The sequence below is a fragment of the Glycine soja genome, chromosome 4 (genome assembly GCF_004193775.1).
Source record: "Glycine soja cultivar W05 chromosome 4, ASM419377v2, whole genome shotgun sequence".
Classification (NCBI taxonomy): Eukaryota; Viridiplantae; Streptophyta; class Magnoliopsida; order Fabales; family Fabaceae; genus Glycine; species Glycine soja.
Genome location: NC_041005.1, coordinates 50,204,534 through 50,226,335, shown reverse-complemented (window position 1 = coordinate 50,226,335; position 21,802 = coordinate 50,204,534). Strand labels below are relative to the sequence as shown.

General features: G+C 34.0%; 2 protein-coding genes across 8 annotated transcripts; one reads left to right on the top strand and one right to left on the bottom strand.

The window, feature by feature from the left end:
* Positions 1-272: 272 nt before the first annotated feature.
* On the bottom strand, positions 273-8,959 carry LOC114410315 (dehydrogenase/reductase SDR family member on chromosome X-like). 6 transcript variants are annotated; one of them, XR_003666288.1, is made up of 10 exons: positions 8,706-8,959; positions 8,545-8,611; positions 8,193-8,221; positions 7,888-8,096; positions 7,189-7,307; positions 6,949-7,044; positions 6,797-6,872; positions 5,917-6,150; positions 5,673-5,826; positions 273-661 (listed from the first exon to the last, which is right to left on the bottom strand). XR_003666288.1 is itself a non-coding variant. In XM_028374221.1 (9 exons), exons 1-9 carry the CDS (start codon positions 8,934-8,936, stop codon positions 509-511), a joined length of 1,134 nt encoding a protein of 377 aa, XP_028230022.1. In that variant the 5' UTR covers positions 8,937-8,959; the 3' UTR covers positions 273-508. The 6 variants fall into 6 exon arrangements, 5 of the variants coding, with proteins under 5 accessions (XP_028230022.1, XP_028230026.1, XP_028230025.1 ...); XM_028374221.1 differs by lacking the exon at positions 5,917-6,150; XM_028374225.1 differs by lacking the exon at positions 5,917-6,150 and having other exon boundaries at positions 8,193-8,353; positions 8,706-8,757.
* Positions 8,960-13,043: 4,084 nt separating this feature from the next.
* On the top strand, positions 13,044-20,832 carry LOC114410314 (cyclic nucleotide-gated ion channel 1-like). 2 transcript variants are annotated; one of them, XM_028374219.1, is made up of 8 exons: positions 13,044-13,270; positions 13,884-14,022; positions 14,324-14,891; positions 15,275-15,487; positions 17,188-17,477; positions 18,064-18,175; positions 18,972-19,208; positions 19,892-20,832. In XM_028374219.1, exons 2-8 carry the CDS (start codon positions 13,994-13,996, stop codon positions 20,588-20,590), a joined length of 2,148 nt encoding a protein of 715 aa, XP_028230020.1. In that variant the 5' UTR covers positions 13,044-13,270; positions 13,884-13,993; the 3' UTR covers positions 20,591-20,832. The 2 variants fall into 2 exon arrangements, with proteins under 2 accessions (XP_028230020.1, XP_028230021.1); XM_028374220.1 differs by lacking the exon at positions 13,044-13,270 and adding an exon at positions 13,312-13,441.
* The last annotated feature ends 970 nt before the right edge of the window (positions 20,833-21,802 follow it).

Sequence of the window (21,802 nt, the reverse complement as noted above, 5' to 3'; positions counted from 1 at the left end):
AATGCATCTTGAAAAATTATCAAAATAATTTGGCTATGCAAATCTTATATGGAAGAGTAATTGAAAGATTTATTTTAGTAATATACATTGCGAATAATTTTAAATGATACTATATATTAATTTAAAACCCCTGATTAGAAGAAATTTTTTTTTCTCACCGTAGTCTCCAGCCAGTCTTTCACCTCAACTCAAATATCCAAAATCTCACATTTAATGTAAATTCTACAGTCCTAGACCATTCCTCTCTTTTTCCTAAAAATATTTTTGTTAAATTCAAATTCAATCTAATAATTAATTATCGTAGTGAATTAGCAAATGAAATAAGTAGAATATGAGAATATGAATTATGAACAGTGCTACAAGGCAACAAGTGCATGGTGGTAATGCTGAAGAATGGTTATATTGTACTTTTCTTAAACTTGATATGAAGAATGGGTTGTCATTTGTGAATCTGCAGGGGCAACTGCAGCTATTCACTTTGTTATAGGACATGACATGCGAACCAATGCTACCAGCTGTTACCCTCAGCACCAAAAGGGGTCACAGATAGCAGTTTACTTGTACTCTCCCAAAGTTCACGTGCTAATTTGGCGTTTCGCGAAAGTGGTGAAGGGTTGAGGGTCCTACCTTTACCCCCAAAAAAGTAAGCTCCTGATGTTCCCTGAAAAATGCAATAAGTCCATTTAACATCACAAACTCAATGGCTCCAGTCAATATTAGAATTAAAAAAAAATTAAAGCAGGCATAAGAGATCAGTGTAAGCATCAGCATAAAGAATGCAATAGAGCAATTATTCAAACCAATGGTGAAATTGAAGGTGTAGTATGAACTTCTAGGTACAGGTGGATGAAGTGATAAATGCAGAGCTCAAAATTAAGTAAGAACTGGCTATTTTAATTCCTAATCAGTTCATTAAGATAAAATGGAGGAAACAAAAGGATGCTAAAGGGTGTATCCAACTGGATGAATGGGATAGGACAATGATAGGGTCCCGGAAGGTGATAAGGAAAAGAAGCAGCAATGTGCCTTGTATTCGAGAACAAGGAAAACTCCTCAAGATAAGAAATGACTGAAAAATTGCTCTGTGTGTCTTATTCTTATTACTAAATGGTATTTAAAGGCTATCCTAGTGCAACTCCATAACAGAATTGGTTAGCTATCATAGCAGAAAGATACAGAGCAATAGCACAATTAACAGAATTGAAATATCTCCTAACGAATGAATTTCCCACGTGCTTGGTTCTTGAATCTTCTATGTGTAATCTGCCAAGTAAGTGGGCTTGCTACGTGTCCTTATGGGCCTGGTAGGTGATGTTGGTATTGCTATCATTACCCACCGCTTCAAAAACAACCTTGTCCTCAAGGTTGGACAATGAAAACAAAATGGAAATAGGGAAATTCACAGCAAGGTTCATGCTTTCACCAGTTATGTAGTAGATGTCAGTCTGTATTTCGTGGATGCTGGTAACATAGACCTTGAGGTTGGTCATCACATCACCACTCTTAGTTGGGTGATACTTGAGCAATTCAGTGAGTTTTGTCTTGTTCGGAGAAACCTCATGAATACCAAGTTTCAGATTTTTAGAGAGGGCTGCATAAAACTGGTTATAGTTCTCTTTGTTCTCAGCAATTTCCAAGAACATTTCAATGCCCTTCTTAACCAAGTTTTTCCTAATGGCTTTCAGGATCTTGTTCTGCTGCAGCAATGCTCTATAAATGTTGAAAGGAAGATCCTTAGAATCCACAATACCCCTAACAAAGAGTTTGATTTTACTAGGCATCTTCCAAGTGTCAAAGAGATCAAAAGGTGCCTTCAAGGGGATAACGAGGACAACCATAAACTCTAGTTGACCCGCAACAGAAAAATGCTTAGCAGCAAAATGCTCTTTAGTATCAATTCTGTCAATTTTCTCAGCAACTAATCCTTTGTAAAGCTCGTCAAATGACTTCTTCTTATTCGCTACCTTCTTTTTCTCCTCCACGGTCTCATCATCCAGCTTCAACCTTTCCTTTGTGGCTGAAGCCAATTTCTTTCCATTGTAGTCCTTGGGTTGCCCAACTGCATATTCAACAATTGCATTCACCATGAAGAGAACTTCATAGTTGTTCTTCTTGAGTCGCTCCAAGAACAGAAAAGTCGCCATGGTCTCCTTGCTTTCTTCTATGATGTAGTGAATGCCTGTCTGTAGTTGCTTCAGTATGACCAATACTCCTTCAATTCTCATACTCACACCAACTACAGGCATTGATCTTGAGCCAATCATCCCTATAAGATGATCATAGTGGCTACTGGCAGCAATTGACCCAAGCTGAGTGTCTCTTTGAGAAACAACTTCGAATATAACTCCATTGGAATAATCCAGGCCTATAATTTCAGACAGACCAAGGGTACAAGCAACATCAAAGTCACATTGATAAAATTCATAGTATCTTCCCTTGGATGGGTGATCCCTTCTGTAAACCTTGGCTATTTGGTATCTTTCGAAAGATATTCGACCAGTCATAGCCACAAACATAGCAAATGGAGCTGTTAAGTCATACCTCAAAAGAAAAGGCTCCTTGTATTCAAAATAGCTAGAAATCAAGGCACTCCACAAAGTCATGTCCTGATTAGGCATTTTGTCAAACACCAACCTAGCAGTGTTGATATCGCCACATTGCACATACATAATTATCAAAGCGTTAACCACATTAACATCAGACTCAAATTGGCCAAGCAAATTGTTGTCATGAGTCTTCATACATTCACTGTCATAGACCTGGACTTGAATCTGAACCAATTCGTTTGCTAAAATTGAAACACCCACAATAGACTCATGAATTTTGAAAAGAGATGGATGGAACTCAAACAACTGCTGTTCTTCCATTCTAGTATCCTCATAAATTTCATCACCAAGACCAAGATTGACTTCATCAACTATAACTTTCTCTAACAATCCTGCAGGAGACTTGGCAGTCTTTGTCACCACAGCCAAAGTCCTGAGCACAGTGTTGTCAATACTTTGAGACATCCTAATGGGCTCACAAGTAGGAAAATTAACGTTAACAGAGAAAACATGCAGTAAAACATTTTCTTCCGGATTTATATGCTCCATGATCATATCCGTAATCTGGTCATAAATATTCTCTGGGTGTCCATGAACTAGAACCTGAGTTATACCGAGAAGATCCACCAAATAAAGATCAGGAACGCCATTCTTCTTTACCAACAATGTCAAAGGGTTGTTGGAAATCCCTTTGCCATGGCCAGCAAGCTTTTCTATGGCAGCATTTATGGCCTAAGAAACGTGTGCTTCATCTGTTGAAAAAATCTTGCCATAGAACTCCAACACAAGCTCTGGGGTTGGAAGAAGGTGATTCCAGAGCCTAATATCTAAGGGCACCTTAGTGCAAATGCCTTGGCCACGTGGCAGATTAATACCAGCAAAAGATTCAAGAACACTGGATTTACCTTTGTAGTTGACCACAATCGTAGGTTTGTCAGGAGGACCAGGGATAGCCTTAGGAGGCCATAGCTGCATATCACTCTGTATGGAGGCACCAACATCGAAAATGGTATTGACGGGGTTCAAGGTGACCTGGTCCTTGGTGGCGTCACCAATCAATCGTTCGGTGAAAGCAACATGAGACGGTGTGGTTCTGTTACGCTGATCAGTGGTGATGATTTCGACACGATGGTGCTGCCACACGCTGACGGGGAAGCAGGTGGTGTCGGAATCGATTCCGATAGCAAGACTATCTCCTTTTCCAGCCATGGGAAGCAGAGTTGGGGTGGGTGTGGGGCTTTGTTGCCTGGGTGCGGGGCATGGAATCACAGGCGGCATAGGAAGGGGAGGAGGAACGTGGGAGTGAGGTATCGTGGGCGGCATTGGGCAGTTTGGGTTGCCCCATTCCTGAGGATAAAGCTGAGGAGGAGCGTGGGAGTGTGATGTGAACTGAGGAGGAGGTATGTGAGGGTGAGGCGGAGCTGGCGGCGGTGGCGGAGGCGGTGGCGGAGGCGGTGGTGGCTGCACCGAAGAAGGAAACGGGGGGCGGTTCCGGGTATCGCACAAGGCTAGCAAGCGGATCCGGGTACTCTCAAAATCAATCCCAAGGGATTGAGCTGGATGTACATAAAGAGAAGGTGGGTGCTGAGACGGAATGGATGGCTGTTGCAGGGGTGGTTGCAGGTGGTGTGCTATGGCATGGCCGGAGTAGGGGTAGAGGAAGCCATGAGAGGCAGCCATGGGCGGTAGGTGACTGTAGGGAGTGGGTATGGGGGAAGGTAGTGGTTCCGGCAGGTAGAGGCAGCCATGGAAGGCAGCCATGGATGGCAGGTCGGACCAATTGATAGGGTCCCGGAAGGTGATAAGGAAAAGAAGCAGCAATGTGCCTTGTATTCGAGAACAAGGAAAACTCCTCAAGATAAGAAATGACTGAAAAATTGCTCTGTGTGTCTTATTCTTATTACTAAATGGTATTTAAAGGCTATCCTAGTGCAACTCCATAACAGAATTGGTTAGCTATCATAGCAGAAAGATACAGAGCAATAGCACAATTAACAGAATTGAAATATCTCCTAACGAATGAATTTCCCACGTGCTTGGTTCTTGAATCTTCTATGTGTAATCTGCCAAGTAAGTGGGCTTGCTACGTGTCCTTATGGGCCTGGTAGGTGATGTTGGTATTGCTATCAACAATCATTATAAGATAGTGATTTTTTACCTCCATTTAGTAGACAACGATTACTTAAGATGAGAAGAAGCAACTTAGATGGTTTGGTCATTTACAATACAATAATCATTATAAATTCCCTTGTCAATAGTTTTAGGCTGCTAGAAAAATAGGGGAAATTGAGAAATACTGAGGCAGGACTGAAAATGATATAAAAGTCATTTGATACATAGGACAAATTGGCAGATGAGAAATTTAAAGATCAAAATATGCACAAGAATTGTACTACCCCTCCCTTCCCAATTTGTGTGTGGTTCTGCTTTCTGGTACCCAGAACATATACTGTTACCGAATATAACAATTTTAAATTAAAGATACGAGTATGCTAATATATTTTTTAAATAATAAAATAAAGAATATAAAATATTTGTAGATTGTTATGAAAATATTTATAATAAAAGAAATTATATATCTGAGACATACCTAGTTATACCCCAAGTAGCACAAGAGTAAAGAACGGAAATTATATATCTTTTGTGAGCATACATGTTAATTACCCACTTTTAGAGAAGTTTTCTTTCACAAGAGTATTGCAGAGTTACTCCGAATGAAAATTGAGAGAAACGTATTTTACCTAAAAGCGTTCATTTGTGTGTGTACGTGTTTTATAATGTTTATTTAGATCCTCTAATGTATGAAAAAGCATCCATATGTGAGAGGAAATTGAGAGAAACCTATTTTACCCGAAAGTGTCCATTTGTGAATGTGTTTTATAATGTGTATTTGGATCCTCTACTATATGTAATAGTTTGTTGAAATAATTGACCAATATATCGTTTCCTAGCCAGAGGTCAAGGTGAATTACCATTGCAGAAGGATAAAATAAAGGCACAAGGCAATTGAGAATGCATTGAGTGGTGATGGAATAATATCTAAGAGAATTAGTGAAGTTGTTGATAAATGGCATGTTAAAAATGTAAAATTGTAAATCAATATTAAGTACCACTAAAAGTACTTACTGGTGGAGCTAGAGCAGCATCAATAATAGAGTCAACCCCACACTCAGGGGATTGCAACAGCTGTAGACGTTTCAACACATATAATGCTAACCAAGATAGGATTGCTGGAACTTCTTGCATGAGCTTTGTCTGCACAACTCCAGGATCTGCAACACTAACGGGCAACAACACAGAAATTGAATGTATAAGGTGAAGTAGAATCCATGATAGACAAGAATAAAGCTTTATACAAAAAGTTTAATACATTTTGCACAACTCTAGCTCAAAAACTGATTACAAGTGGATTTATATGAGTGTAGCTGGTCCCATTTAAACCTTTTTTCCTATCCAACTCATTGGATGATTATGCAGTTGTAGCTAGTTGAAAGCCGGGGTGGAGATAGACCCTTTAAAACTCGTAGCTTTTCTTAGGGGGGCAACGAAGGGGGTGTTTGGAAACTTGGGGGAGGAAGGGAGCTGGGGAACTGATCCTGGATTCCTGGTTAGGAGCCAAAGATTTGTGACAATAACATCATTATATCCCAACAAGACAGAGGCTTATAATAAAAATCATCCTTTAATTGAAAGTTCAAAACCACAATAGAATTACAGGTTTGTCAAACATTCACGCATGAATTTCACCCAAGGTACATGATTGGCGAATAAGCCACTGTGTCCATATATGCTTTTGCCAAAAACAAGAACCCACGAGCGGTGCAGAAATGATATATAGGAAACCGAGGGCACATTTGGATAAACAGCTTAGTTAAGCACTTACTCAGAAATTTTTTATCATATGAGACCTTATTCATTAACTTGATTGTTAAGCTTATTTCAATGAGCTAAAAAAAATATTTGGATAAACTTCTCAATGAAGGTTATTGAAATAAGCTAAAATCTAAAAACAGCTTATAGGAATGTCATAAGTCACTTCCATAAGCTCAAGTAAGTTTTTCTAAGTGTCTCCCTAAAACTTGTAAGTTGTAACTTAATTCATGAAGGTCGGGCAAGTAATAAAAGTGATGAGTTATGCAATAATTAGTTAACTGTTAACATATACAAAACTTTTCTGATACATATAACAGTACACAGCACTTGGAAACAAGACAGAAAAAGGAAATGAAAGTATATTAGTAATTACATACGTGACAAATATCTGGTGAGATTTTCCCATTAGGCAAAGCTGTCGATGGAGCTCATACGAGAAGAGAATGAGGCATACTTCAACAAAATTAAATGCATTAGGACTAAAGACATAAAGTAATCTATATAACTTAATCCGAAATTTGCAATTTACATTTAGAATACTCATAGATGTGAGCACATGGATATTGTATTGATCTAAAAAATCTCTTCCCAGAAACAGTTCCCTCATCAACCTGCACATCAGTAACTAAAGAAAAGAGCTTGATCAGTTTCTATAGGAGAAGCACTGTTGTAGAGACAATGTGACGAAGAATTTATGGAATAGAATCGAACTGAAAGAGTTGATTCACCAGACAATAATAGAAGTAAGGATTATAATGATTATCCTTACCAGCTCGATGTGTAAAGGATGATACATTCACAATTTTGGAGGATACAGGGCTGCTTTCAAGAAGTGGCAGTAGAAGCTTTGTTAAAGCAAATGCACCAATATAATTTGTACCAATCATCCTGGGAGAAAAAAACGCAAGACATTTATACATTTTAAAAGTTAATACTAATTATAAAACTAAGATACCAAACAAACATGGAGCTAACAAGTATATAATAAAATAAAAAAATAAAAATGGGGCACCACCACCACCTAGTATAGTATGGGAAGGGTAAATATATGCAGCATTACCCCTGTATGCGGAGCTGTTTCCAAGATTTAAACCCACGACCTTCTGGTCACAAGGCAACTAGGCTCACCTTAATGGAGCAAACAAGTAAAAAAAAAAATCTACTTTTTTGCATACAGTTGTAAAAATAATCCATGTGTCTTTCTTGTGTTTGCGTTCCATAAAAACCACATTGATCACGCTAATCAACATTGTCTCCGAAATTTCAATATTGTAACAAACACTCAATTATTTTCCTTAGCTTAAATAGATTTATTAGCAGTCTGAAAGTAATAAAATTTGCAAGCACGTGACCTATGCATCTTTTGTTGTGTTACACAGAGCATGCATCATAAGCACAGAAGTTATTCAATGGTAAAGTGAAAATTCTTCAATACTACCAAAGGAGTTAGGAAAAAATTATTTATTACTGATCATAGCCCTCAGCGGTGACTCTAGGTGATGTTGCAAGTATTCCAGCATTGTTTATCAGTATTTGTATGGAGCAGTGCAAATCAGAATCCAAAAGCCACTGTTGCAGGGACATTTTGAACTTTACGACTGACTCAATTGATGACAGGTCAACCTGAAAAGCTTCGAGGTGGGCATCTTCATTCCAATCTTTTATCTTTGTTATGGTCTATCAAACAGAGGGAGCCAGGGAACACTGATAAGAGATTTATGAAGTGTGAAGTTGTCATCACCACGATTCTAAAAAAAGTGTTGTAGGAAATACCTCTGACAATAATTGCTGTGAACGTCCAACTGCATTCACAACTGGAATCCTAAGTATACATCGCATAGACTAGAAGAAGGATGCAAGCAATACACTTCTTAACACTCTTTCCAACATTATCTTTATTGGGTGAAATCTCGAGCGGATTTCCATCAAATAACCTGACCCCATTCTTCATTAGTGAAGCTAGTACTAGATTTTACAAAGAGTTATGATTTACAAAGAGTTGAAAAGGGAGAGTGTTAAGAGCGTGTTCTTAAGCTTTCTTTAGACTAGAAACATGAACTAATTAGTTACACTAGTATGATTTAAAAGTATGAAAAGTAAAATAAGAATAAGAATAAAGAGTTACCAAGCACAACAAAATATCCTTCCTTGGAAAGTTGATAGGCAGCAGCTAATCCTAGACCAGACGTAGCCTACGCCAACACAAAACGAAATTGAGAAATTCACATAATCAAATAGCTAAATAAAACAACAAAAAATGAATAAATGAATAAAGAAAAGACTTACACCAGTGATGACGCAGACAGGCTTAAAAGTAGTTGTGAAAGGGGAGCACCTTGGATAGGATACGAGTTTGTGAGAGAAGAGGGAACATTTCTCATGAATTAGTGGTTTGAATAATTGGTAATAAGAATAAAGAATAGAAAAAGTCCAGAGCAACGCCATTCTCCAGAATTGTGGTGAGCAGAGGAAAAAGAAAGCCCTCCACAACTCCTTTACCACCTTAATCAATCCCATTAAGTGAGTGATGACGATGAAGTTGGGTATGCTTTTGTGTCTTTTAATAATGTTTCATCAGTAAAAGTGGGAATCTAACTTTTCATGAGTTAAAATTTTATTTTTCTATAATAAAAAAATTATCATGTTATTCTTATTAGATTAATTACTGTAATAGCTAATTAAAGTAACTAATAAAAATATAATTAATTCTTTGATAATAAAGAAACTTATATAAGTATTATTCTAAAAAATATTAATGACAAACCAAATATATTTTATTATTTTTAGGAATTATAATCTCGGAATTCATAATTCATAAGAATTATAATTTTTATATATGAAAAAACTTCTTTCACAACAAACATCTTCTTAGTATTCTATTCAAGTTGAAAGATTAGTATTAAGTACGGCCAACAAAAGATTGAATTTTTTTAATGTCATTTTGAATTTTGAAAGACAATTTAAATTTTAAACTTACTATGTCGAAAAAAATCGAGAACCTTCAAACTATGATTGTCTTCTCTCTCTGCTGGCTTGAACCATGGATTTGAAGCTTAGGAATTATAGTTCTAACAACTATCATTGTCAACGCAATGAACAATAACAAAATAATAACAATATCAGACGAAGCTTCAGATGCAAATAAAACTTCCTCTCATGTTTTCCTAAAATCGTCAGAATGCCCACATAGCAAATTTAACGTCAAAATAATATACTATTGAAAGTAAATAATAAATATATTGAAAAAATACTGATTATGTAAATATTTTATAAAATTAAATGCAATTTTGTTTTACTTAATTTGTAATCTTGATTCTTCTATTTTAAAATTCTTATCTTAAAAAAGTTTATAGTTTTGATCTCTTTATCTCAAAATTTAAACATTTCTTTCTCATATTTTAGAAAATTTATAATTTTAATTTAATCTTTAATTTTATCTATGGTTTATTTCTTATTTTGTAATTAATTAAATTATTTCTTGATGATATGTTAAATCAATATATTAGGTTTAAAATTCAATTGAATCAAAAGAAAAAAATAGAATGTAAATAAAATTGAGAATTGGACAAAAATTTTATTTTTTCTAAAATACGAGAACTAAATATTCTATTTTAAAATGAGAGTACTAAAATTGCGTATTTATTAAAATAAGAGGATCAAATGTCTTAATTTTAAAATGAAAATACTAAAATTATGGATGAAACAAAATAAGAAAATCATAATTTCATTTATGCCTTTTATATTATCATTTAATTGTAAATTTTTATACATAACAACTTTACTAACTTCATCTTAAATAACTATGTTAAAACTTAGGATAAATAGTCATTTTTATCTCTAAATGTGTAAATCACTAATAAATTCATCATTGAAAGATAAAAATTCAATTTTTAGTCCCCAAAAATATAAAAAGTGTGACGAATTCTTTCATTCATTAACTTTCGTATGTTGTTGTTAACAAGAAAGTTTACGTGACACACAGGGACGAAAACATTATAGAATTGATTGTCAACATGGTTGTTGAATAGATTGGATGAAAATTTCACTAAGTTATCATTAGATGAAAATGTCAGTAAAATGTTAGTAATTTTTGTTGGACGAAAATATTAGTAATTTTTTTTTGGACCAAAATGTCAGTTCCATAGGATCAGAATGTTGGTAAGTTATCATTATTGGACCAGAATATCAGTAATTTTTTATTGTATCAAACTGTCAATAATTTTTTATTAGACGTAAATGTCAGGAATTTTTTGTTAGACCAAAACATTAGTATGTTTTCTATTGAACTAATTTGTTAGACTCCAAATTTTGTTATATTTAAGAATAAAATATAATTTTAGAGTGAATTTTCTTCATAGGAAAACAAACATAATTTAAAACAAACATAATAATAACTATGACTTGTTTGTCACAATAGAAATTATCCAAAATAAACATTTTACCAATATACAAAAATAAATATTGTAGAAATGTACCCATCATTACAAATTAATCCAAATCATAATAATAATTGGTATACTGGTACAATATTTATTTTTGTATACTGGTAAAATGTTTATTTTGGATAATTTCTATTATGATAGACAAATTATGATTGTTAGTAAATGTTATGTTTATTAATATACTTGTTTTAAACTATGTTTGATTTCCTATTTTAAGTGATTATTATAATGTTACGCTTGTAACAATAAAAAATGAAAAATTTGACCTTAAAATTATATTACCCTTAAATGAAATGAAATTTGGGATTTAACAAATTAGTCTAATACAAATATATTGAATTTTGGTCCAACAAAAAATTACTAACATTTACGTCCAATAAAAATTTATTGACATTTTGATACAATAAAAAATTATTGACATTTTGGTTCAATAATGATAACTTACTGACATTTTGATTCTGTGAAAACATATTTAAATTTTGGTCCAAAAAAAGTTACTAACATTTTCATCTAATTTATTCAACAGTCATGTTGACAATCAATTTCGTGATATTTTCATTCATATGTGCCACGTAGGCTCTCTCATTGACGGTAACAAACGGGAGTTAACGGATGAATGAATTTGTCACACTTTTTATACTTTAGGAAACTAAAAATTGATTTTTCAACTTTCAATGATGAATTTGTCAACTATTTACACATTTAGGGACAAAAATGATTATTTACCCTAAAATTTGTATTAGAAATAGTTTCTTACCTAATTACATTGCCTACTTTTTATTGAAATTGTATCCTTTAGTTGGTATTGAGTTGGACTGGTCCAATGCTTTACAATCATTTGGATACTGATTGACAGGTCTAAACACTATCCAAATAATTCTATGACCAATATCCACACATGTCTTTTAGGGGGTTTAGCATGAGAACAGTTTTTCCATACTCGAGAATCATGATTTTTGGGAATGTGTAAAATACATTTGATTAGTTTTGATATATTTTCTAAAAATTAAAAATTCACATAAAATATGTAATTAAAACTTTCCCTCCATTGTGAAAGTTGTTGGATTCCTACCTCCCTTATTGGGAATATTTTTGCGGATAAGTGAGATAAAATTGATTCTCAGGAATCATAATTTCCTATATGATTCCTGACCATCTTTATTAATTACATACTAAACATGAAAATCATAATTTTATACTTTTAAGACTCCTAAGAAAGTAAATAAATTTTGTTTATCAAACGCCCCCTTAAATTGTAATAATATGTCATAGTCATGCTTGATATAATCATATCTTATTATATAACAATGACATATCTAATCATATATGGTAAAATCTTGTTATATATCATAGGTATTATATGGTATCATATCTTTATTTTTGGTATTATATCGTATCATATCTTATCGCCTTAATCTTAGGAATTAGTTTTGATAGGATTGTCTCTTGAAATTCCCGTATAAGGCATGCTGAAACCATGAGATGGAGACAAATTAGAACACAGTCTTATGCTTTGGGTAGACTACCTCAAACTCTAAGAAACATATGCTAGAACAAAAATCAATAGATCCGAGTTAACAACTGCATGAACAACTTCACTTGTTATTCATACACTTCAATGGACTCAAATATGAACACAAATAACTTTTTTTTACACTATGTAAGTAAGAAAGTTAATTAATATCATTTAATTTTACTAAGTATATTTTCTTTAAAAAAATCTAAAGTATCCTTCATTCATTATGATACAAAAAATATCTTTCATTAAAGTATCCTTTGTTAAAATTTGATATAAAAAATAAGAGTTTCATTAAAAATAGCTCAATTAGTTGAGGAATATTTTTGAAATGATATCATTAGGATAAAAATATTTAAAAGTTGATCATAGGACATCAATTTTAACACATAGTAAGTTATATATATGATTGTATCACTTTCATATAAAATGAATCATCTCACTTAGATATAGTTTTGAAATTGTTACCTCCAATGAATGAATAATTAAATGCAAGATACTTTCAAAGATTAAGGTGCTTCTGGTAAACTTTTACAAGGTAAAGATTTGGAGTTTATGATACGGCTGTGTGCATTAGCAGGGCGAGGGTGGTTGACCGGACTCACACTCTACTACTAACCGATGACCATGCGAGAACAGACAGTAAATTATGAAATACTGTGGCAGAGTGAGTGTGGGTCCCGCGACAGACAAGACTGTCTTGCTTCCATCCTCAACACCAACTGTCTCTTTATCCATCCTTGTCTTCAACACCATCTCTTCCTTCCCGCTTTCCACGAACCTTCTTCTCTCTGTCACAGTTTCAGTCTCTTCTTTTTCATTCCTCAAAAATCATTCACATGTTGTTCTCGCCGTTCCCTACTCACGCTCTTTGCTTCCTTACTTCTCTTCCGGTACTCTTCTTCTCCTTCTCCTCTCTCTCTCTCTCTCTCAACCACTCTCTATATACTTTTTTCAATTCACTCTGACTTTCTTCTTCCTCAGTAACTGCTCCGTCGCTTTCTCCCTCTAATTATTTTTCCTTCAACTTGGCTGCGAATTTGACTATTCGCTTGATTGATCAGGTTATTTAATTTGTACAAGGATAGGGGATGGAGATTTGTTTTGTCTTGCTTTTATGGAATTATTGTTATCATTAAATGTGTACTTGGAATTTCGTCCGTGATGATTAATGATACACTGTTTTAGTAATTCCTCAAAACACGGTAATTATCCATATCATGATGTGTACTTGTATGTGTGTGTGCTGACAAATTTGAGGGAAACTATATTTGTGGCTATCACGCTGACTTTTTTTTTTAATGTGTTTGTCTTTTGTCGGCCATTATTGGAAGTTTTATTTCATTTTGTGGACTTATTGTGATTTTGATTGGTGTCACTTTTGTCGGATCAATATATCGCAAGGTGCTTGGGCGGCTGTTTTACCCTATTGATGAGTTGGTCTCTGTTTTGGTAGATAATTGGAATATCTAACTGTGGATGTCTCACTTGTTTTTACTATTTCAGGAGTAGGCCGTGAGATTTTCAGGTTCATGAAGAAGCTATTTACTGTCCTGTGACGTTTGCGCGACACTGATTCGTTGAATTTTACCTTGCTTTTGAACTAGGCTACAGTCATGAATTTTCAGCAAGACAAATTTGTTAGGTTAGTCTCTGTGATGCTGTTCATGGTATTTCAGAAGAATTTTAGTTGTTATTGGGGGCAAGTCTTTCATGTTTGTGATAAGGCTTCCCATTTTTTGCTCTTAACTTTTGTTACTTACCACTCTTCAACATCAAAATGCTTTAAACACTTATAATTGGTACCCTTTTTCGGGAGTTTTATTCAATAATTGTCTCTTCTGTGCCTGTATGTCTATTTCATAGTGTTATTGCCCTAGCTTTGGATATGTTGTTTATCAGATAGTTAATCATGAACTGAGTCTTATTCTTTATATGATGTTCAGATTTCGGGATTGGAATTCAGACAAGGGCTCCGAGAGCAACTCTCCTGCAATTCACGTAACACGCTCGGGGAGTATTAGGAATACACTAAATTCAGTTTCTGAGAAGTTTCAAAGGGGTTTAGAATCTAGTTCGGAGGGGATAAAGAGATTTAGAAAATCATTCAAATCTCTTCCCTATAACAGAGTTCTTTCTAGAAATTTTAGTTCTAGAAAGAAAATCCTTGATCCGCAGGGCCCTTTCCTTCAAAAGTGGAACAAGATATTTGTATTATCATGTCTTATTGCTGTATCACTCGATCCTTTGTTCTTCTATGTCCCTGTGATTGATGATAACAAGAAATGTCTTTCAATGGACAGAAAAATGGAAATTACAGCAACTGTTTTAAGATCTTTCTCTGATATTTTTTATATAATCCATATCATTTTCCAATTTCGTACTGGATTTATTGCTCCCTCTTCTCGAGTATTTGGAAGAGGTGTTTTGGTTGAAGATGCTTGGGCAATAGCAATGCGGTACCTATCATCATACTTCTTAATTGACATTCTTGCCGTTCTTCCCCTCCCACAGGTAAGGAAACTCTTTCTGCTGTTGGACTTTTTGATTTTCATCTTTTGTACATCCACATCCCAATAACGCGTGAAGAACTATGGGTTGATGAGTTTGTGCATGAATGTAATGCAACTTTTGTTTTCACATTCTCTCTCTCTCTCTCTCTCTCTAGGAATTTGAGTTGTTTTTGCTGTGATTAATATTCCAAATGATCGCATTTATAAAGTAGAATGTTAAACACGTGGACTCACTCAGAAGATATATCTGTAACTAGTGATTAAGTTTATCCTTCCAAGATTAATATCTATGTAGTTTTGTGGGTTTAAATTATTTTTAAAAAAAATTCATTGAGTTAATTCAATATGTTCATTTTGACTCAAAACTTGTTTCTATATTGCTAGGTGGCAATTTTAATTATCATTCCAAAGTTGAGCGGCTCTGAATCACTGAATACGAAGACCTTGCTGAAATTTATCGTCTTCTTCCAATATATCCCACGGTTTTTACGAATAATTCCATTATATAAAGAAGTTACTAGGACCTCTGGCATTCTCACTGAAACAGCTTGGGCTGGAGCTGCATTCAATCTCTTTCTTTACATGCTAGCAAGTCATGTAAGTTTATGCTGCAATTTTTATTTTTCCTTTTTCTCGTGTACATTACTGAGAATAATTTTTTGTTATAGTGCTTTCTACTAAATTTATTGTTTAGTTTTGCCACTTTGTTTCTGAGATCATTGTTTTTTTTTCTTTATAAAGCCATAATCTGTATAATTTTAAGTGTTTCTGTTTGAATGTATTGTGGATTTATTTTGCCTGATCACTAGATTAAACAAGGAAAGTTTGATAGGCACAAATATTTGCCCTTCTTGTGATGATGTGTACGCACACAACAGCATTATGATCCCTGTGTGTGTATATTATGCTAGTTAGATAACTGAGATGTAGTTTTGGGATGGGGAGAGGGGGATATGATTCAGTGTTTTAGTTGTGTGCAGATTTGATACATAACCTTTTTGTTCAACCTATTACAAAGCACGAGTTTGTATATGAATTAAAACATAACACAATTCGGCGGTTCAAGTTGATGTTTTGTAATTATGTGTTTCCATATTTTGTTAGGATGTAACCAAAAAATATTTTGTTAGGATCATGATCTAATATCTAGTATAATTATGGGTTAGTGCTTTATGTTTTGTAAGAAATGTAACACATCATGTCATGGCTAAAATCTAGAGCTTCACTTTATTCCCATGGCTAATCCCCCCTCCAATTAATTGCCTCTATTGCTGCTGTGTTTCATCTCCGGGTTTCGGGTTTCCCAGGGGGCCCAAACTTTTAAATGTATGTACATAGATACATACATATATTAGAAATTATCGATATTTAGTTGGCACTGATAAGATTTTCTATAATATTCTCAAATATTCTTTAAAGTTGTTATTCTTCAATTGTTAATGATTTTAAGTCTTTGGAAGAACATAGAACAACACTTTAATTGAAGGTAATATTCAGTTATTTTCTTTATTATTATTTTTGTAGACCAATTTATGTAAATATTGTACTTTTAAGTTTTTGCTTTTGATAACATCAGCCCTCATGGTTATTTTCAGCATTAATAACACTTTTCATATATTAACTATGCCATTAGTCAATTGCCCTATAATATCTTAAATTTTTTTTTTTTTTTTGCTTTCTTTAAACTCATTTTTGTTATGACTTATATCCTTATTCTGTTTAGGCAAACTTATACACTATTACTTGAACCTGGGAATTTTCTTACACAAAGGATATTTAAGAATATCTAGATTTTATCTCGGAATTATTTAGAATATTTTAGGTTATCTCTTTGGATTAGTTTTTATACTTCCTAATATTTCATGATTTCTTTCTATTTAGTTAGGATTGTGTTCTAGTGTTGGTATAAATAAGGATCAGTGCTTTATGTTTTGTAGCACATCATTTGATATAATATCAATTTCAGAGTATTTAGTCTCTATTATCTCCTTTTCTTCCCTCTATACCCAAACCCCTGTAGTTTCAATACATTTGTTGGACATACACATAGTTGTGTTTGATGCTAATGGAAACACTGCATGGTTTTTCTGTGTCCTTGTGTTCATGATGTACCTTGTGTCCATGGTTTTTTGGTTTATATGTTGTTTCAAACTCTCAGGTCCGCACCATTTTATTTTAGTTCCCAATGTTGCATATTTAGATTTGATATCATTGTTGCATTTTTTTGTGTGCAAATGATCTCACTAATGAAAATGATATCATCTGCCTCTGATTGCTGATTTACTTGTTGCTCTTAGGTTATTGGTGCCTTTTGGTACTTGTTTTCTATAGAAAGAGAAACCACGTGCTGGCAAGATGTGTGTCGAAGAAATAGCACATGTAACACAGCAGCTATGTATTGTGATAATCATCAGGTTTTGGGCACAATGTCAGCATTCCTGAATGCTTCTTGCCCAATACAGGTTCAAAATACAACGCTCTTTAATTTTGGAATATTTCTTGATGCCCTTCAATCTGGAGTTGTGGAGTCAAGAGATTTCCCGCAAAAGTTCTTTTATTGCTTTTGGTGGGGCCTAAGAAATTTGAGGTGTGCTTTATTGATTATTTTTTTATTATATGCTATTAATTTTAAGATTATGAAGTAACCGTACATTGCAATGTGTTCATTATTTTGGTGACAACTTTGTTGAGTTGATGCCAGTTATGAGTGTGGTGCTAGGAGCCTGTAGCTGTGCCTGGACTCCATATGTCTGCATCCTCATAGCATAGAACTGCTTCTTACAGTTCTGTTTGCTGACATCCCTTGGATAAAAAGTATTCTGCCTTTCAGTGTGTATATACTCAATAAATGCATCTTTTCCCAAGTGTTGTGTTTGTGTGAAATGCATGTGTTTTTGTGGGTTTGTTTCTGTGTCTGTTGTCCTTGCAATTTGAATGGCATTAATTTTCAATGACAACAATTGTATATTCTAAAAGCATGTGGAAATGGTTTGGTCTTCAGTTTTGAATTTGTTTAATGCCACAATTGTGAGGTGAGGGATTGGCAGAGGTGTCAGTCAATTGTCAATTTTGAAGTTGCATGTTGTTAGTATGTTTTGAATTTTGATTTTGTTGTTGAGCATATTTTTACCAAGTTATCTGACATTCTGTATATATACCTCCATCTATTGCAGTTCTCTTGGTCAGAACCTTGCAACAAGTACCTATGTTTGGGAAATCTGCTTTGCAATTTTCATTTCAATTGCTGGTTTGGTGTTATTTGCATTCCTCATTGGAAATATGCAGGTTGGTGTCAAATATCTCTTTATTGTCTGTTAATCAAGCAGTAATACTGGCAAGCAGCACTATTTGTTGATTTTGGAATAAAATGGTTAGCAGTGCCATATTTTCCTCCCGTGATCTGCCTCCCTCCACCTTTGTTTGATGATAACAGTTTTTTGGTGCTATAAATTCTTTTATTGTTGGTTAATTAAACGAATATGTACGGAATAGAGATATTTGAACCGCCAAAGTTAAGAACTGTTACAAATAAAGAAGGAACTGATATCTAATTTGAATAAGTATCATTCTTTTAGGGAATCTTCCAATTAAGATTTTCTTTTTCAGAGACTTCCTTCTGCTATTAAAATTATAGACTTATCGTTAGTGAGAATGTGCACTATTAACTTTTGAATTTTTTGGGAGTGAACATCAGCTCTTGTAGAATTCTGTTTTCTGGGTTGTCCTGGTGAAGTAGAGGTTGTTAATTCTATAAGCTATGGTTATGAAAAAATAGTCTTCCCAAAGGTGTTAATTGCCTTTTCCCTGCAAGTGTTGCCTGAAATAGGGTGAACAATGTATATTATTGTACATTTAAGTTATTGTAATTCTCTCTAGGTAGGCATGGACAAAGATATCTGTTTCTAATGCTCCTCTTCCAGAATTATCTAACTATTTTTTCTTATCATATTTTTCATTTTTATATTCCCTAAAATCCTGGACCTCAATCTTTTTTTTTTTCTCCACATTTCTGCTTGGAAGCTAGTTTCAAACCTGGGCCAAATATTCTTCTACTTTGACTCTAATATCTTTTTTGGAACAGACATATTTGCAGTCAACAACCACCAGATTGGAGGAAATGAGGGTGAAAAGGAGAGATGCAGAACAGTGGATGTCCCATCGATTACTCCCTGACAGCCTTAGAGAAAGAATCAGACGACATGAGCAGTACAAATGGCAAGAAACCAGAGGTGTTGATGAAGACAGTTTGATTCGAGATCTTCCCAAGGATTTAAGAAGGGATATCAAGCGGCATCTTTGCCTGGCTTTGCTGATGAGGGTACGTTTCTCCATATCTTGGGTTTTTTTTCACATCGTGTTGCTATCATTCTTTTACTGTGACTATGATCTTTGTTTCTTTTTTTAATTATTGAAGATGAAAATTTGCTTGGGGTTTCTTTGTTTTTGGTTGGTGAGTACTTGATAGAATATCCAATGGAACATTGGACAGGAAGATATGGTATATCCAATAGAAATTCTGATTTAATAAAATTAAAAATTTTCTGAACTTTAATTCTAGGTAGATCAAGTGAATAAGATTCACATGATTTGCCGTATATTTTTACTGCTTTCCCTAGTAATTTGTTTGAACATGTTCTGTACATACATTTGAACTCTCTAAAAGGAGAGTGTTGTGCATGTTTTCATTAGAAATTTTGAAGCACTGCAGTTTTATGTTGTAATCAAATCATTTACTGGGCACTGAGAAATGATAAAGATAGTTGTGATCACGTTGTGCTAAAACTAGCTAGGTGTCCTGGAGAAGGATCCATAATCCTTTGGTAATTCAAAATATTTAGGATATCAAGAGGGGCAGTCCGCAGCCTGATGGATTTTAACTTTTTTAGACAATTCTTGAAAAGTAAACCAATTATTGTTGCTATTGGAAGTTTTGAAGCTATAGTTCATTTTCCATGTAATATTTTAGTAATAACTAAAATCTTTCTCTTGCATGAACTTAAGGTGCCAATGTTTGAGAACATGGACGAGCAACTTTTGGATGCTATGTGTGACCGACTCAAGCCAGTGCTATACACAGAAGAAAGCTGCATTGTCCGGGAAGGAGATCCTGTTGATGAGATGCTATTTATCATGCGCGGCAAGTTATTGACTGTGACCACTAATGGTGGAAGAACAGGCTTCTTTAACTCTGAATACCTCAAGGCTGGTGACTTTTGTGGAGAGGAACTTCTCACATGGGCACTAGATCCTCAATCCTCATCCAACCTTCCCATATCAACTAGGACTGTCCAAACTCTTTCAGAAGTGGAAGCTTTCGCTCTAAAAGCCGATGACTTGAAGTTCGTTGCATCTCAATTCCGGCGCCTTCATAGCAAGCAGCTTCGCCACACTTTCAGGTTTTATTCGCAACAATGGCGTACATGGGCTGCATGTTTCATACAAGCAGCGTGGAGGCGCTATGGTAAAAAGAAGCTGGAAGAGTCTCTTAGGGAAGAGGAGAACAGGCTGCAAGATGCATTGTCCAAAGCAGGTGGTAGTTCACCAAGTCTAGGTGCCACAATATATGCTTCAAGGTTTGCAGCTAATGCACTTAGACTTTTACGTAGAAATGGCACAAGGAAGGCCAGGGTGCCAGAGAGAATATCACCCATGTTGCTGCAGAAGCCTGCTGAGCCTGATTTTACATCTGAAGAACAATAGTTGTGGAAAAAATTGGTGGTTCTGTAATAAGAAAAGAAGGGATGAGAGTGAAGGAAAATTCACATCAAATGACCTTTTTTGATAGAGGGCCAAAATGGCATTTCGTTTATTTATTTTATTTGTTAAGTTAGTGTAAAGATGTCTGTAAAATATAAACTATGAAGTTGTATATATAAATATATGATTGTTGCTGAAGTATTTCATTCGTAAATGAAACCGAGAAAAAATGACCAATTTATTTCTTTCTTTTTTCTACTTGCTGGGTTAATGGAGGTGATATTTCAAATGCAAAACGGGAAAATCTTCCGTTCAAAAATAATTTAAAATTGTGTCATCATCTATTAATGTAATTTTGCATTTAGTGAAGTTATTGTTATTTTAGAGAGTTTTTGGTGAGTACTTCATTACGTGTTGTACTTATTTAAACAAATATTTTAATCCCCGTAAATGGATTTACCAATATATTATTTTGGTGAATCAAATTAGCAATACATAAAATATAAAATAATGTTTAATTTGATTTAAATTTGAAGATAGTAATAATGCTTTTAAAAATAGGATTTTTTATTGGTTTTAATACTTTTTAATCTTTGCAATTTAGCTTTTTTTTTTGTTTTCATTCTTGTAAAGTTATTTTTCTTTTTTTAGTCTTTTGCAAATTATATTTAGTTTGTTTATCATCCTTATAACATTTTCCCGATGTTCAAAAGTGTTATTTAAAGTATTTTAAAGACTTAAAAACAAAAACAAAAAACAATTTAAAAGACTAAACAAAAAATTATTTTGTAAGGACAAAAAATACTAAATTATAAAGAAAAAAGATATTTAAACCTTTTTTATATAATTTATAAAAAAATAGGATTCTTAGAACTTAAAATAGTAAGATACTCATCATAATAATTAACAGTTTAATTTTAATTTAAAATTAATAGTAATTTAAATGATATGATTTCATATAAATTTGAAAATAACATAGTAATAATAATTATAGTTTTACATTGACAGTGAGGAGAGTAGTATTTAAAGCGCGCTAGTTACTTAGATTTTGGTAATTGCCTTTCGCGGATTCTGTTGGGCCTTGGAATAACGTTGAATTCGGCCTAAAATTGGTATTAAAAACTATTTTCATTTTAATCCAAAATCAGTTGTAAAAATGGTTTATAATTTAAAAGAAAATTTTGAAACTAAGAATTATTTAAAAATAGATTAAAG